The 16,508-nt window shown below is 47.8% G+C and overlaps 1 protein-coding gene across 1 annotated transcript in view; it reads left to right on the top strand.

The window, feature by feature from the left end:
• The window catches only part of PRIMPOL (primase and DNA directed polymerase), a 32,960-nt gene that overhangs the window by 15,623 nt on the left and 829 nt on the right, over positions 1-16,508 (top strand). The window contains exons 7-13 of the mRNA XM_045821220.1: positions 21-326; positions 6,864-7,026; positions 8,604-8,692; positions 10,542-10,631; positions 10,919-11,027; positions 14,530-14,612; positions 14,694-14,740. Coding sequence (XP_045677176.1) covers positions 21-326; positions 6,864-7,026; positions 8,604-8,692; positions 10,542-10,631; positions 10,919-11,027; positions 14,530-14,612; positions 14,694-14,740 — 887 coding nt within the window. The remainder of the gene's footprint in view (positions 1-20; positions 327-6,863; positions 7,027-8,603; positions 8,693-10,541; positions 10,632-10,918; positions 11,028-14,529; positions 14,613-14,693; positions 14,741-16,508) is intronic.

The following is a 16,508-nucleotide window of genomic DNA, read 5'->3' as shown; positions in this document are numbered from 1 at the left end:
TCACCATTTTCCCCCCTTAGGTAATTTTGTGAGAACAGTGTTGCAGCCTGCTTTTCATCTCATTGCCAGTGAGGATGATGAAGATGCCGGTGGGGTTCCAGAGACGGCAGGCCCTGCGTCTTCCCACTTTCCCGAAGCACCAGCTCAGCAAGGAACGCCCTGCAGCGGCGGCGCGTACACAGAGGAGGAGAGAGGCAGCGGGAGGAGCCGGACCTGCGATCCCAGGGGCCTGGAGGGCCCGGGACCGGCTCAGCCAGGCCGTCGTGATCTTTCCTTCTTGGTTGTGAAGAATGCCTCAGGGAAAAAGTGTCTGTTTGTAGATCTCGGTAAGTGACACTGACAGGTCTCTACGAGACCGTCCCTGTGCCCTGCTGTGAGTGGCATGCGCACCAGGCCGGCCTGAGCTCCCGGAGGAGTGGTTGTGGGTGGCCGAGTTTCTGCCGGGTCCGCAAGGTTCGAACCCGGGGCCTCTGGGCTGAGCGGAGGCCCAGACTGCACTCCCCAGCACTGCGGAGAGGTCCCGCGCGATGACGTGAGTGCTAAGAGCAGACGCAGCAGGAACACGGTTCCGCTGTGTGGCCAGCGAGGCCGGCGTCCTCCGCACGGAAGAGCGTGGCGGCTCCCCAGCCCCAGTGACCCTGGTGGCTCCCACGGCCCCGCTCTCCCCTGCCCCGCGGGCTTCTGGTCTCTGAGGAAGCTCGGGGCGACCAGACTTCCCCCTGGCTAGGGGTCACACAGCCCAGCGAGGACTCTCCATGTACCCAGCCTCAGTGTGGTGAGCAGGAGCTCATTTTTATGTTGCGGTTTGAGCTTGTGGTTTGAAAAGCTATAACTGCAGCTTTTTGCCACCCACTGCTGAAGCAACTGAGAGAGGTTCCATGTCTGCGGGCTCAGGGAAGGCAGGTTTAACTGCAGGCAGCACAGGCGGGGAAGGGCTCCTGCTGCCCTGGGTGTCCTTCTCGCACTCCCGACGGCCACGTGCGGTCACTTGGGAGTGCAGCCGGAAGAGGGCTGTGCACTGGTCTGGGGGGAGCAGACCTGCATGTCCTCAGGAAGATGGCCTCTCCCGGCTGGACCGACGTGTAAGGAACCAGGGACGATGCCTGGCAGGAAGGTGATCCCGGGAGAGCGCCACGGGCAGTCACTGCTCCCCCTCTCCGCTGCCCGCATTAAAGACCCCGCACAGCAGCCCAGCTCACGACAGCCTTAGCCTGGAGAGTTGGGCACTGTGCTAGCCAGGAAATGTCTCTGATCTGCGTAAGAGAAATATTACAACAGTGTTCCCAGATTTACTTAGGTAACGAAGAGGATGGGGAAGTCATTCCCTAAAGCATCCTTTGAAAAGTTCAGAGTTTTAGTAGTACACACCAAAATTTTTTTAAAGATCTTATTTATTTATTTTTAGAGAGGGAAGAGAGGGAGAAAGAGAGAGAGAGAGAAACATCAATGTGCAGTTGCTGGGGGCCATGGCCTGCAACCCAGGCATGTACCCTGACTGGGAATCGAACCTGTGACACTTTGGTTCACAGCCCGCGCTCAATCCACTGAGCTACGCCAGCCAGGCATACTCACTTTCTTAGGAGTGTTAGCCATAAGTGGATGTTGAAGTTTGTCAGGGTTTTTTTGCCTGTATTGAGATGGTCATAGGTTGCTTATCCTCTGTTTTGTTAATGTGGTAAGTCACATGAAATGGTTTTTGGATATTGAACCATCCTTGCATGCCTGGAATATGTCTAGCTTGATCACGGGGTATGATGCTTATAGTGCATTGTTGAATTTGGTTTGCTGTTGTTTCGGAGGTGTTTCCACCTCTGTTATCGGGTATGTTCGCCCGCGACTTTGTTTTCTCGTGCAGACTTGTCTGGCGCTGCTGTCAGGATGATGCCGGCCACGTAAAACGGGCTCGCGCGTGTTCTCTCCTCTCATTTTTCTGGAAGATTTTGAGAAGTACTGGCATTAATCCTTTGGCTCTTGGGTAAAATTTACATTGAAAGCCATTTGATCCTGGACTTTCATCTGTCGGGAGGGTTTGGATTACTGATTCAGTCTCCTTACCAGTAATCAGCCATTCACACATTCTATTTCTTCATGATTCAGTCTTGGGAAAAGGTCAGGTATCTCTAGGAATTTACCCGTTCATTCAAGATTGTCCCATTTGTTGGCATGTGACGGCGGTAGCCTCTTACGAACCTTTGTATTTCTGTAGTGTCAGTTCTAATGTCCTCTCTTCCGTTTCTCATTTTATGTGGGTCCCCCCTCCCCCCGCCGCGCACGAGTCCAGGCCCAGGTCTGCTTTATCTGGTCAGTAGACCAGTTCTCGGTTTCATTCTGTTATCTTTTCAGTCTCTGTTTCACTTATGTCTGCTCTGACCTTTGTTATTTCTTTCTTTCTACTACCTTGGGGCTTTGGCTTTCTTTTTTTTTAGTTCTTTGAGGGAGAGAGGTCGGTTGCTTGCGATTGTTGTTTGCTTCTCGAGGTAGGCAATTATCATTTGTTCTCTGCGCTGCAGTTGCGGCGTCCGCAAGTTTTGCTTATGTTGTATTTCAGTTTTCATTTGTGTCAGAGGATTTTTTTATTTCTCTTTGGAGTTTGTTGTTGACCCTTTGGTTGTTCAGTAGCACGTCGTTTAATCTCTACGTAGTTTTGAATTGTCTAGTTTTCTCAAAACTGATTTCTGTTTCACATTACCGTGGTTGAAAAAGGTGCTTGGAATGATTTCAGTCTTGTTAATTTGTTAAGACTTGTGTTTCGCCCTTGTTTTTAATGTATGATCCGTCCTGGAGAATATTCCATGTGCACTTGGGAGGAAATGCGAATTGTGTCGCTCTGGGATGCCGTGTGCCGTACATACCTGCCCTGTCGGTCTGACCCAACGTGTCTTTGCCGGCTGGTGTTTCCTGTTGTGCTTCTGGGTGGTCCGTCCATTACTCGTCTAAGTAGGATTAACTTCCCATACTATCATGGTTGTGCTGTGTGTTTCTTTCTTTCTTTAGGTCTATTTATAGTTCCTTTATATATGTATGTGCTCCTGTGTCGTTGCGTGAAAATGTGCAAACGTTGCTATCTTCTTGTTGGATTGACCCCTTTTTCATTATGTAACGCCTGGCTTTGTCTTGCCACAATCATTGTTTTAAAGTATATTTTGTCTGATGTGTACCTGTCGCTACCTCCGCTTTCCTTTGGTTTCCATTCAGACGAAATATCTTTTCCCTTCCCTTCATTTTCAGTCTGCTTGTGTCCTCACTCCTGAAGTATTTTGTAAACAGCATACAGATGGTTTTCTTTTTGTATCCATTCAGCACGCTGCCTTTTGATAGGAGTTTTTAGTCCAGTTACTTTTAAGGTAATTGTTGCTGAGCATGTTGGTGCTGACACTTTGTTGTCTTTTCGCTGTTTTGTTGTTACTTTCTACTCTCACTGTTTCCTTGTAGTTCGATGATTCTCTCTGATGGTATGCTTAGATTTCTCTCTCATTTTCTTCTGTGCATCTGCTGTAGGTTTTTGCTTTGTGGTTACTATGAGGCTCACATACAACAACTTACATCGTACTCTAACAAGATACATTAAATTGGTAACAAGTCCGAATGCATCCTAAAGTTCTTCCTATCTATTCCCTCCATGTTTTATGTTTCTGACGTCACATTTTACACCTCTATCTTGTATATCCTTTAACTAGTTGCTGTAGTTAGCTGTTTTTGCCACTTTAAAAAATTTTCGTACTTGCTCTATGAGTGATTAATCCGGTACTCTTACTACACATTTACCTTTGCGAGTGTAACTTATGCTTTCATATGTTTTCCTATTGTGAATGAGTGCCTTTTTTTCAGCTTTAAGAAGGCTCTCAAACATGTCTTGTAAGGCTGGCTTAGTGGTGATGAATCCTTAGATTTTGCTTGTCTGGAGAACTATCCTTTAGTATGCATGATGACTTGGCCAGTGCTGGGGGGAAACCCCAGGGTCTAAATTTAGGATCAGTTGCCAAGAACTGACACATGACCTTATTCAAATCCATAGCAGCTTTAATAGGAGAAACTTACATACATGGGCAGAGCCGCTGCCCCAATGGTGCCATGCTGGGAGGAATCCACACCCTTCCCGGACAGAGTTCCTTTTTCAAGGGGGTTCGTAGCACAGCCCGATGGCCGGTAGTTGTACAGACCTCCCAAGGGAACAGTGTATCACCAAGTCAAAAGAAAAGTTAGACGACACCACGGGAATTTGTTACACTCTACACATTTGTCTTTGTCTTTGGGCTGCATTCGGTTTTCTGGGTAGTCCGCCAAGTCTGAGGTCACAGAGAATTACACAGTCGCAGAGAGTTCAGTATCTCCCAGACACCTTTGCTGCTGGAGCCGTATTGCATCTCTGAAGTGACTTCCCCTACAGCCAGGTAGAATATTCTAGATTGGACATGTTTTTCTTTCAACACTTTGAATATTTCATGCCGCTCCTTCTGACTTGCGGGGCTCCCGCTGGAAACTCTGTTCCTAGTTATATGGAGGTTCCCTTGTACGAACCACTTGTTTTTCTCTTACTGCTTTTAAGATTCTCTCCTTTAACATTTTTTTTACACTTTATTTATAATTTGTGTTGGTGTGGGTCGCTTTGGGTTCCTCTTATTTGGAACTTGATGAGCTTCCTGCATCAGTATGTCTGTTTCCTTCCCAGGTTAGGGAAGCTTTCAGCCATTATTTCTTCAAGTAAGTTTTCTCTTCCTTTCTCTCTCTGTGTCTCCCCCCGACCAGCTCTCCCACCCCAGGACTCCCGCAATGCAAATGGTAGTTCCTTAAACTGTCTTCACTTTTTACATTCTTTTATTTTTGATTCTCTGGGTCATTTCCTCTGCTGTCTCTAGTGCACCGATTCTTCTGCTTCGTCTCGTCTGCTGCTGAACCCTTCTAGTCTGTTTTTCAGCTCCGTCATTGTATTCCTCTGTACTGGGAGTTGTTTGATGCCTTCTTAATCTTCTGTCTCTTTGCTGAAGTTCTCACTGTTTATGCCTTCTCCTCTTGAGTTCATGGAGCATCTCTGTGACCATCACTTTGAACTCTACATCAGGTAAACTGGTTCATTTCATTTCATTTTTTTTTTTCTCCTGACATTTTATCTTGTTCTTTCCTTTGGAACGTACTTCTTAACTCTCTGTGTTGGTGCCTGTGCATTAGATGAAACAGCCAGCTCTCCAGTCTTGACGGGCCGGGTGTGTGTGGCGGGGAATGTTCGCGTCAACCCTGCCCTGGCTCTTCTTGCCTCTCAAGCCTCTGCGGCTGTCCAAGCGGGCTGTTGTACCCTCAGTAGCTTCCAGTGGGTGGCGGGGTGCCGAGAACAGTCCGCGTCTCAAAGGAGAGCATCTCGGCACCTGGGCTGATGCCGACTGGAAGCCAGATAGACCCTCAGGCTGCGGCTTCTAAAGAACACACGTATACACACAGCCCTGCTCTCTGGGACTGGCAGTGCCAGCTCCCCTGGCCGCCAGAGCCAGGCCGTCAGGACGTGTCTCCCGAGCAGGAGTCACAAAACTAGGGGCGCCAGATGCGTGTGCACGCTCCTTTCTGGGGCCTGCCGGTGAGGGAGAGGGGGCGGGGGCATGCAAAGACGGCATCCCTGGCTCACGTTCCCTAGGAGCGGCCCCGCGGCCCCCAGGTGTGTGTCCTACCTGAAGCCGGCCCCAGGGGGCGCGGCTCTAGGACGGGCCATGGAGCCCCTCCCACCGCAAAGCTGTGGGTGAGCTGCTGCCGTCTGGGCAGCGCCCGGGGTGGGGCGGGAGCCTGCCAAGAGCTGCCTCTCCCACTGGCCCAGCCCCGGGGGACCCGGGAAGGCAAGGCAGGCCAGGGGCACACCCCGAGAGGCCAACCGCGGTGCCAGGTGCCGGGTGCGTGCGGAAGCTCCCCTCTGGGAGGCGGCGGCGCTCTGGGACACAGCAGGGGAGTGCACAGGTGGCACCTATTGAAGAAAGGGGGGGGGCGAGAAGAAGGTGGTGCCCAGCGGCTTTAGCAAGGCGAAGGGTGAGAGAGAACATGGACGAGGGTGCCTGTTGGGAATCCAGACCCCGTCAGCTGTGACAAGGCAGGGGACAGCAGGAGGGTGGTGGCAGCTCTGCAGGCCCCAGCCCCACGGGCCGACACCCTAGATTAGCGAATGGGTTTCTTCCCATAAAGGCTGGTGCAGTTCAAGGCTGCTCCTGCGCTGGGGCCTGGGGCGGGCGGGTCTGCACGGGAGCCCTTTGAGAGCCGTGGTTCCGTTTCCCACGGCCCCCTGGGCCCTGTGGCCGCGAACCCAGCTGGTCTTCAGAGCCAGGTGGTGGGAGGTTTCACCTCTCGGTGGCTGGTCCTCAGTCGGGGTTCCCGAGAAGCAGCCCCGGGTCCCATTTCCTTCCTGCCGTGGGTGGCCGCCCCAGCGGCGGGGCGATGGGGAGAGGTGTGTTGGGCTTCCCGCCTGCTCTGATGTGGTCTCCCTCCGTTCTCCATGCGTGAGGGGGACCTTCCACCGGATCCGCAGTTTTCTTCAGAAGAGATTCTTCCCTGTAGAGCCACAGGTTCACTGTGTCCATGGGAAGAGGATGTTTTTCTCAGTGACTAAAGACCAGCAACCGAGAGGTGAAACCTCCCAACACCTGGCTCTGAAGACCAGCTGGGTTCACGGCCACGGGGCCCGGGGAGCCGTGGGAAACGGAGGCACGGCTCTTACAGGGCTCCCGTGCGGACCCGCCCGCCCCAGGCCCCAGCTCAGGGTTCTTCTGTTGCCACGTTGAGTCAGAAGCTATTGTTGCTCCTGACAATGCTATCCGAGATTAATTTGTTTGCTGACTGTACAAACAAACTGAAAAAAATGTGCATTCATATTTTGTCAATGTCTGATGCAGGAGTTTATACAAGAAACAGAAACTTCCGGCTGTATAAGTCATCAAAAATAGGAAAACGCGTGGTTCTGGAGATTGCTGAAGACAACGCGTTTTCTGTTACGCGGTCCAGCGACATTTCCGAGGAAAACCAGTACTTCCTGTCGTCTCTGGTCAGCAGTGTCAGGTGCGTGTGCCAGAGCCCGGCCGCTGCATGTTCCTGAGCGCGAGGCAGCTAGTGGCACTGACCTGCACGGACGTGTAAATTCTGTGAATTCATTCTACTTTTAAACAAAGGAAGTCAGTTTTTAAAAACCTAGGTTACTGTTTTCTTCTGTTTAAATTTATTTTCTAACCACTTTCTAACACTTTCTATTTTCTAACACTCTGTGTCCTTTTATAGTTATATTTTATATATTCTTCCAGTTTTTCTAGAGTGATTAACATTTCTATAAAGAAAATAAACATTAGTTTTATTGTATTTGGCAATATGACTACTATTAACATATTTTTATATATGCACATACAGATAATTTACATAACTCCTTCACTCAAAAAGTATTTCTTGAGATTCTATGGTATGTCACCTGTTTTATCTGCTCAACATATCATGAATATTTGCCAAGTTAATAATTTGCCAGCAGTTAATTGTAAATAAAACCTTCACCTATATAGTTTTCCCTTCTATTGACCTACTTTTGTTTGTTCTGTTGTTGAACACTCAGTTTTACATGTTTTGGTCATTTTTAAAAAGTGTGAAAGACACCTTTCAACCAAAATACTAGCCTCCCCCCACCCCCTTGCCCCTGGGCCAGTCATTGCTGTTAGTGCAAACTCCGGGAGCACACTAAATTGCCGTGTTCACTTGCTCTTCTGTGCCTGCCCGAGACGGAGTCTTGCAGAGAAGACTGTATCTATCGAGTCCTCTCCCCTCCTCCCTCTCCCTCCCTCTTTCTCTAGAATCAGTCAACATCCTCGGGTGAGGATTTAAGGACGTACCTGCACAGCAGTGCTGGCACACAGCATTTGCTCGGTAAATGTTGTTAGCAGTGGCAGCAGTCTCTGAGCTTCTGGGAGTGCCGTGGGAGTGGTGTAGAAATTACGGGACAGTGGCTGCCACTGGTGTTGGCACCGGAATAAGGTCACACTCCGCCGTGTATGGAGGAGCCGCCCGGGGGGCCAGTGACGCAGCCTGACGTGCAGGCTGTTGCCACCGAGTCCCATTTCCTCTGTCGTGTCAGTGTTAACTTCACAGAACTGGCCAGTTCTGCTGAATAGGGTCCCCTTCGGTGTCTTTGTGTGTCCAAGTAAATACCGGGTTATTTTTCTTCCAGAAATGAAGGTGAAATGCTTTACAGTTATGCTTGCATCTTTTATTTCAGTTCATTGTGATCCATTTTTCCCTTTGCTCTCATCCCTCTTTCCTTCTCTTTTCCTCCTATCACTCACACTTTCACATCATTGCAGCAAAGATTCAAAGGCTCCGTATGTCTGGGGAACAGAATCGTACTTCGTTCTGTAGCTGTCCCAGAGTCCTCTGATTCCCTCCGTGGTTGAGGGAGGGACTCCACGTGACCACCAAACGGCTCTGTTCGTATGGGTGGGATGGGTGCTTTTGTGGCAAACGTGGCTTGCCCTAGAACAATAGCTGGCGAACAGAGGATTGTATTACGGAACTGTCTGAAGTCATTTCCTTTCTGTAGCCGTGTCTCTTTAATTCTAACACACTGTGATTTTGTTTCTTGAACGTATTTATTTCTCCAGATTCTCAGATACTTTACGAATTCTTACATGTGACTCACCGAAGAATAAACAGAGACAGCCTGGGCATTTTAATAGTCCCAGCACTTCAGGTAATTTTAGACAAATAACTTTTTATAAAAATGTAAGGACACTAAATCTATTTTGCCTTTAAAATCTTAAGTATTCATATCTACCGATCTTTTACACTGAGTAGGTTTCTATCCAAAATGAATATAAAGATATTTTTAAAGGTTAATCGCTAATTTTCATTTTATGGCATTTTTGAAAAAATATGAAAATAATATAGTTTGTATAAAAGAAACATGTGTCAAAGTTAAAAAAACTAAAAGTTCTACACCTTCCTCTGTCCACAAAGGTGGGTAACCACTGTTAGTAGTTCCCATTACCATATTTTGCTGTGTATAACGCACACCCACATTTTTATGACCATTGTACACAGAATTATCATGCCCATTGTTCATCATACCCATGTCTAATGAGCATCCTTATTTTCCCCTCAAAAATTTGGGCAAAGTATTGCGCTTTATACACAGCAAAATATGATAACCAGGAGTTTCCCCTGTATTTCCAGTAATATGGAGAGTGTCTTCATTCTTTGGATGGCTGCATAGTTTTTCTTTCATAAGATGCATTGTACATATTATTCATTCCTATGCTGAAGAACATACAGGGTTTTTTCCCTAAGATTTCATACTTTTACTCTCCAGTGAACATTTTTTATACATATTTTGGGCTATTATTTGTAATAGTGAACAAGTGAAAACAATGTAAGCATACAACAAAATAGGATTGATTACATAATATAAAAGCCTCCGCAGTCATGAAGTCTATAAAGCCTGTATTATACGGAAAGTGCCCGCTTATGATGTTAAGAGGGATAGTAGACTTAAGTTATATGTGGAGTATGATCCCAAGTTTATTTAAAGATAGGGGCAACTTATTGTTTATTTTCTTCTGATTAACAATTATTTCCAGACATTGACTGGAGTTTATTTCTCTTTTCTGCTTTAATATATTTTCCGAATTTTCTCCCGTCGTGCACATTGCCTCTGTACGTGAAATATGGGCTTTATGTTAAGAAAAGTGGATATTCTGTCTTTAAACACTGGATGAGACTGGAAATAAATCGCTCTCAGTTACTCCAGTGGCTTCTCAGGTGCAGAATGTCGCTGTACTGTCAGTGCCCGACGGCTCACGCCACCGGAGCGCCTGCCTGCACTGGGGCAGCCGAGCTTGCAACTGGTGGCCACGATGGGACCCACGCCACAGGGGACCGTGGGTTGTCTCAGTATGGGGTGGGGGGGCGGTTAGGAGTCACCTTGAGTTGGGTGCTTTTGAGGAGGGTCCGTCAGGGACAGTTCTGTGACTGACCATCTTGATAAATCTAATCGAGAAGAAGCCGCACTTGGTAAAGAAACAGCTGTTCCTTCCAGTACACAAGATAAGGGGCATTCGGTCGTTTTTGTGGCTTGGAAAACGTCCGTCCGTTTTGTCTGTGTTCAGACAGGATTACAGAGGCTCTTGTTTCTGTCCTGAATTGCCACGGCCACGGGAGGGCCTTCCCGGACGGGAAGTTCCGTGGAAGGGTACGTGGTGTGACAGACATTGCAAGAAGGGCGGAGCTCCAGGCACGGGGCCAGCCTGCACCCAGCCGGCCCCGCAATACGAGGCCAGCTCCTGAACGCAAGAGGCTGCGACTGACAGGACTATAGATGCCTCTCATAGTAATGAGCTGATGTTCTACTTAATTGAGAGGTTTGAATTCCACCTGCTCCCCTGTAGGATAATAATACATGACTGGCTAAAAGTCAAATTGCAAAAAAAAAAAAAAAAAGGTGGGAAGGAAGGTAACCTATGATTTTACTGAACAACTTAAATCAAAATTTAACTCAACTCTTAGCCATTATAATTTGTAATTAATTTTTCTCTCTATTGCAGGAGAAACCATTGAAGGTGTTCAGGGTTCGCCCTACCCTGAAATTGATCAATTTGTTCTTTCTTTGGTGGATAAAAATGGCATTAAAGGAGGTAAAGATAATCTTATTCTTTATTAACTGTTACATTATAGAGTAATAATACCTTTAGAAACTTAAAAAAATATTTTATATTTATTTTTAGGCAGAGTGGGAGGGGGGAAGAGAGTGAGAAACATTTATGTGTGGTTACCTCTCGTGCGCCTCCTAGTGGGGACCTGGCCTGCAACCCAGGCATGTGCCCTGACTGGGAATTGAACCTGCAATCCTTGGATTCGCAGGCCAGTGCTCAATTCACTGACCCACACCAGCCAGGGCTGAAGCTTTTTGTTTGCATTTTAGGCATTCGGTGTTGGAACTACTTTTTTCGAGAGCAATTACTGGTTTATGACATTTGCAAATATCGCTGGTGTGAAAACATTGGAAGAGCCCACAAAAGTAATAATATCATGTAAGTAATTTTGTTTATTAATTAATAAATTCTGTGTATTTAACCAATGTATTTAGCATATTTTTAATTTCTAAAGTTGAGAATATACAAGTGACTTTTCGTGACAACTCAATTTGTAGTTTGTGTTCTATTTAATTTGCAAATTTTAGTCATGACCTTCCGTCCAGCACCTGTCACCTCTATTTGTACTGTGCTTGCTGGGCGAGTCCCGCAGACAGTATGCTGTTGAGAAGACCACGCACAGTGCAGTGGGGCCGCTGGAAACGGGGCAGCGGACGGGCGAAGGAACACAGGGGCAGCGTGTCTCCGCTCCGTGCCCCTGGCCCCGACACCTAGGGTGGTCTCAGCGGAAAGGGAGCCAGTCTGGGTGGGAAGGAGACCAGTTTACTTGTCTGGCCGTGGACATCTGGGCTCGCTGTTGTGCATGATGAAGCCACAAATATTCTTGTCCACGTTGCCTAGCGCACGTGAGTTTCTCAAAACATGCACCTAAAAATAGATGTGCTGTCGCAGAACATGCACGTGTTTAACTTTACTAGAAAATAATTCTTTTCCCGAAGGGTCAGCCTCATTTGCACTCTGGCCAGCAGTGTCTGCAGGCTCCCTGCGGCTCCACGTTCTCACCACACGCTGCTGTGGTCAGGGTTCACACACGTGGTTGGCGCAGCTGGCGGGTGTAAACTATTGGTGGTTCCACCTGAAGTTCCTTGATTACTAGTGAATTTGCGGATTCGAATGTCAAACCACATTCCTGACTCGGAGAGTCCTACCCGGCATCCAGCTTTACCGAGGGACCCAGGGATCCGGAGCGCAGGAGAAGCAGACTGCGGCCTGGTGCCCAGCAGGCACGCCCCCTGCATCCCGCACCCTGCATCCCGCCGGCCCTGGATGCTCTCTTCCATGCGGGGAAGGCAGAGGCAGAAGCGAGCAGTCACCGCACATGGCTGGGGGCACTGAGGCTGTGAAACATCAGTGTTTACACTCAGAGACACACAGCCCGTGTGACACTTCCAGGGAACCACGCCCCACCCACCCAGAGACTCTGGGCTTGCGCACTGTGCGCACAAGTCGGAAACACCTTGCGAAGGGCATCCATCCGGTAGGTGCGGCGCTCTGCCTGGCGAGCGGCCTGGGTCCAGAGGCTCCCAGGCGTGGCTCACGGAGCCTTAGACGGTCGGTGGCATTTCCCACGTGCTCCGAGGCCAGGAGAAACGCCCGAGTTCCATCATGGAACAATGTCAGACGGCTTCAAGTTTTCACATCCCAACCGTTTCGTGGCTCTTTGAAAAATACATGTTCATCAACTGCAAGAAAACCTTTGTTGTTTCATTGTTTTGTCATTGAGGCGTAACTGACATATAACAACATTAGCTTCCCGTGGACAGCACAGTGATTTGGTTATTCGTACACGCAGCAGAATGCTCGCCAAGCAGGTCTCTGGTCGCCAGACATAGTTACAGAATATTTCTTCTCATGCTGACGCCCTTCCAAGACTTACTCTCCTAGCAAGTTTTAAAGAAGCAGCACAGCACTGTTAACTGCAGGCGCCGTGCCGTGCGTCATCTCCCCAGGACTGCCTCGTTTATAGCTGGAAGTCTGCTGCTTTTGACCCTTCCTACACAGTTGCTTGTTCACGCGACCTGTGTCCTCTGATAACCTCCTAAATGCCGGGATCAGGTGGGACCGTGCCACCCGCCCCATCGAGTCTCGTTCCACACAATGTTCGGGGGTAACGCAGCCGCCCCAAGCACCCCCGCTCTACAGAGAGGGCACGTCGGTGGAAGGAGTGAACAGTGTGTGACACCGAAGCTGTGAGCTGCAAGTGGTGTGCAAGGGGCTTGGCAGGTGTCCGGATCGGTCTGTCTCCCTGGAGAAAGGCAGACGTGCTCCGTGGCCGTGCCGTGTGGTCTGGGAACGGCAGCACCAGCCGCTCCCTGGGACGTTCCGGAGGCTGGGACGCTCGGGAGGCTGGGACGCTCGGGAGGCTGGGATGCTCGGGAGGCAGCGTGACGGCTGCCTGCAGTCTTCCCTCCTGGGTCCATGTCTGACCACCACGCGGGGTGTCAGTCATTTTGTGTTTCCTTTTCGCTGAAATGTGGGAAGGGTTCTGCAGCGCTGAAGTTTTTTTTTACGCTTAGTGGTTAGATGGTTTAGGCGTTCTGCAACTTTTAAATTTTGCCGAGTTTGGTATATTTTCATCTATTCCTTTGTCTATTTTCCTGGCAAAAGTTCATAGTATTCTTATATTTTTAGTATATTCTACATTTGTAGTTGTATCTGTAATTTCTAATAACATTTGTGTCTCTACCATATTTTTTTTTATCAGTCTTGCAAGTATTTTACCAGTTTTCTCATTCTGAGCTTGTTGATACTCAATTTGTTCTTGCCCTGGCCGGGTGGCTCGGTGGGTCAGGGCAGCGTGCCCCACACCACAAGGCCGCGGGTTCGATCCCCGGTCGGGCGCACACAGGAGGCAGCACATCGGTGTCTCTCTCCCCCCACCTTCCTCTGAAATCAGTAATCGTGTCCTTGGGCGAGGATCAAACACTTTTGTTCTTTCTTACTTCCTGTGTTAGTTTATTAGGGTTTATTCTATTGTTCACTTTCCTAGTTACTCATTTGTCTTTAGCCGGGTTTTTTTTTGGTAGATAAGCTTTTAAGATTTGAAAGAAAGCCCTCTCAAGATTACTGTAGCTCTTTCACTTGTTTGCATATGTATTTTCAATTCCATTCGGTTCAAACCAGTCACTAATTTCCATCGTGATTTTTCTTCAGTCATTGGTTACTTACAAGTTTTTAATTTCTAGCTTTGGCTTTCTAGTAGCTGTCTTTATTTCTCAATAATTTGCTTTGTGATCAGAGAATATGTTATATGAATGAATAATTTTAAATTTAATGAGTCACATTGTACCTGGCATAACCAATTTTTGTTTATAAAGAGTTGCTTTTAATTACTTGAAGCAGTATTCATGACTATTATATCAAATTTGTTCATTGCTTTTTAATTATGTCAATTTTTTTATATCCTTACTGATTGGCTTTACTGTATCACTTATCAAAAGAATGATTTTTAAAATCTTGGTTTATGGTAGGTTTGTTTATCCTTGGAGTTGTCAATTTTGCTCACACATGGGGGCGCAAAAGTAGGTTCACAGTTGTATGTGGAACAGTGCATTCTTGTATTAATTTTCCATACGCACAACTGTAAACCTACTTTTGCCTCACCCTGTATTTTGAAACTATACTCTTTGGTGGAGACAGAGTGGACACTGTGTCTTCCTGGGAGGTGTATTTTTTTGCCCTCAAGTCCATTTCGTATGATATTTTTGGCAACCACAGTTTGTTTTTTGGCTTGGTGTATTTCTATGGCTATGCTTTCAGTTTTTAAGTTTTCTCCATCTTTATGTCTCAGGCATATCTCTTTTAAACATCATGTAGCTGAATTTTGTTTTCTATCCAGCCTGGCTGCTAGGTAATATTTTTTTTTCTTTTTATAACCAAGGATTGTGGTTGATCTGAAAAATGAAGTTTGGTATCAAAAATGCCATGACCCTGAATGCCAGGCAGTGAACTTCAGATCTGACTGTGAGTTACTCATGTTTACATTGGCCACCGAGTAACACTCAGATCTCGTGGTAAACCAGTTCTACCGTCTCTCCGACCCAGGTGCCCCACTGCCTGCCGAAGTGCGCCTGTCGTTTCTTCTCGGGGAGGTGAGTGCGGCCTCCGGTTCCCTTCTCCCGACCCACCAGTGCTTGGCACCGCCACACCCGTCGGCCGAGGGTCGGGCCCCGCGCGTGCTGTGCTCCAGGGGCTGTCACACGGCCAGCCCCTGGTTTCCCCTCGGGGCTGCGAGCCGCGACTGTCCCATCGCGGTCCACCCCGTTCCTCGGCGCCGCCCCCTGAGGAACCGACCGCGTGGGACCTGCTGAGCCGGCCCCATCCATTCAGGAAGTTTCTCCTGTTTTGCCCTTCAAAGCACACTGCAATCCTCATCTTTGTGTTTCTTTAAACTGTACCTGGAGGAAAGGTTTCCAGAAGTAGAATTATGTTGAAGGGCATACATGTACATTTTCCTTTAAAAACTTTTACTTACTCAAAATATTTTACATTCATTGTCGAAAAAAGTACATAAAAATCAAAAGGGGAAAAAAATCATCCTCACTCCTAACTTGACTAGTCGGATATAACCGATGCGAACCTTTTGGTGTGTATCTGCCAGAATCTGTGTGTGTGTGTGTGTGTGTGTGTTGTGTGTGTGTGCGCGCTGTGCGGTAGGCTTTTCCCCCAAACCATCCGATATTCCCACTAATACGTATTACCAAACCGCACTGCATTTCCTGTTACCCTACATGTTTGCCAACATTGCTTATTTTTTTTTTTGCCTTTTAATCTGTATCGACCTGGTCGGCAAAAAGTGGTATTTTGGTGGTTTTAATTCACATTTCTTAATTTACGAGCGAGGCTGCACTTTCCCCGATTCACAGTGGTTTCTGTCGCAGACCGCTGCAGCCGTGCGGGCTCGCGGGCGCTTCACGGGAAGTCCGCACCGAGCGCTCCTCCGTCACGTCACCTCAGATCGCCCCGTGCCCACCCGGCACACACACACCTGCCAGCCTGGACCCTGACTGTGCGGTCGGACTGGAAGTCTCCCGACTGCGGCTGAGTGCCTGGATTCCCGGTCCAGACACTGCTCTGGCACCTATTCGATTCAGTTTCTTAAAATGAAGTCTCCTGAAATGTAGACATCCCCTCCTTGGTCTCTAGAAGGTGGACATAAAACAGCTGGTAGCCAGATTCTCTGATAAACTACCAGGTTAAAAAGTGTTTTAAAATAACCAAGAACAAGTTAATTTTATTTTTAACTATTTAAAAATAGACTTTCGCCTCTAGGAGGAAGATGTCATCCCCATTCATCCGGAGTATTACTTTAATGCATGTTTGTGGTTTCAGCGGGTTTTTAACGTCTTTTCTGCTTATCAAGTTGAAAGTACTTTTGGTATGCAGTATGACTACTGCTGTGTATGCAGTATGACTACTGCTGTGTAATTTGCTTCGTTTTATTTAAAATTTTAACAAAGAACAGTATAATGAACATCAGTGTACCTATCACTTAGTTTTAATGTTAACACTTTGTCATTTGTTTTTTGTTTTTTAGTACTTTAAACTAAATTACCGGTGTTACGTGCCTGCTTTTCCGTTGCACTGATCACCTTAGTTTTTAAACAATTTTACTTAAATTTTTTACATGCAGAAATGCTGCACAAGAACAGGAGCTTCCCCGTGTGCCCTGCACCTGGCGTGGCCACGAGTTACCGTGTGGCCGCACTGGTCTCTCCCCCCCTCCAGCACAGACACGCACTGGCGGTGACACCTCGCTGTCACGGCGGGCCGCTGTCCCACCACCCCACACCGGGTGCTCAGCCACGACAGTTTGCTGTAGTGAAATCATCACACTGTGACGGAATAACTAGTATTTTC

This window comes from Phyllostomus hastatus, unplaced genomic scaffold, assembly GCF_019186645.2.
Source record: "Phyllostomus hastatus isolate PE091 unplaced genomic scaffold, TTU_PhHast_1.1 phas_scaffold_46, whole genome shotgun sequence".
Taxonomy (NCBI): domain Eukaryota; kingdom Metazoa; phylum Chordata; class Mammalia; order Chiroptera; family Phyllostomidae; genus Phyllostomus; species Phyllostomus hastatus.
Note: the sequence above shows the minus strand (reverse complement) of the source record. Positions and strands in the feature narration are given on the sequence as shown.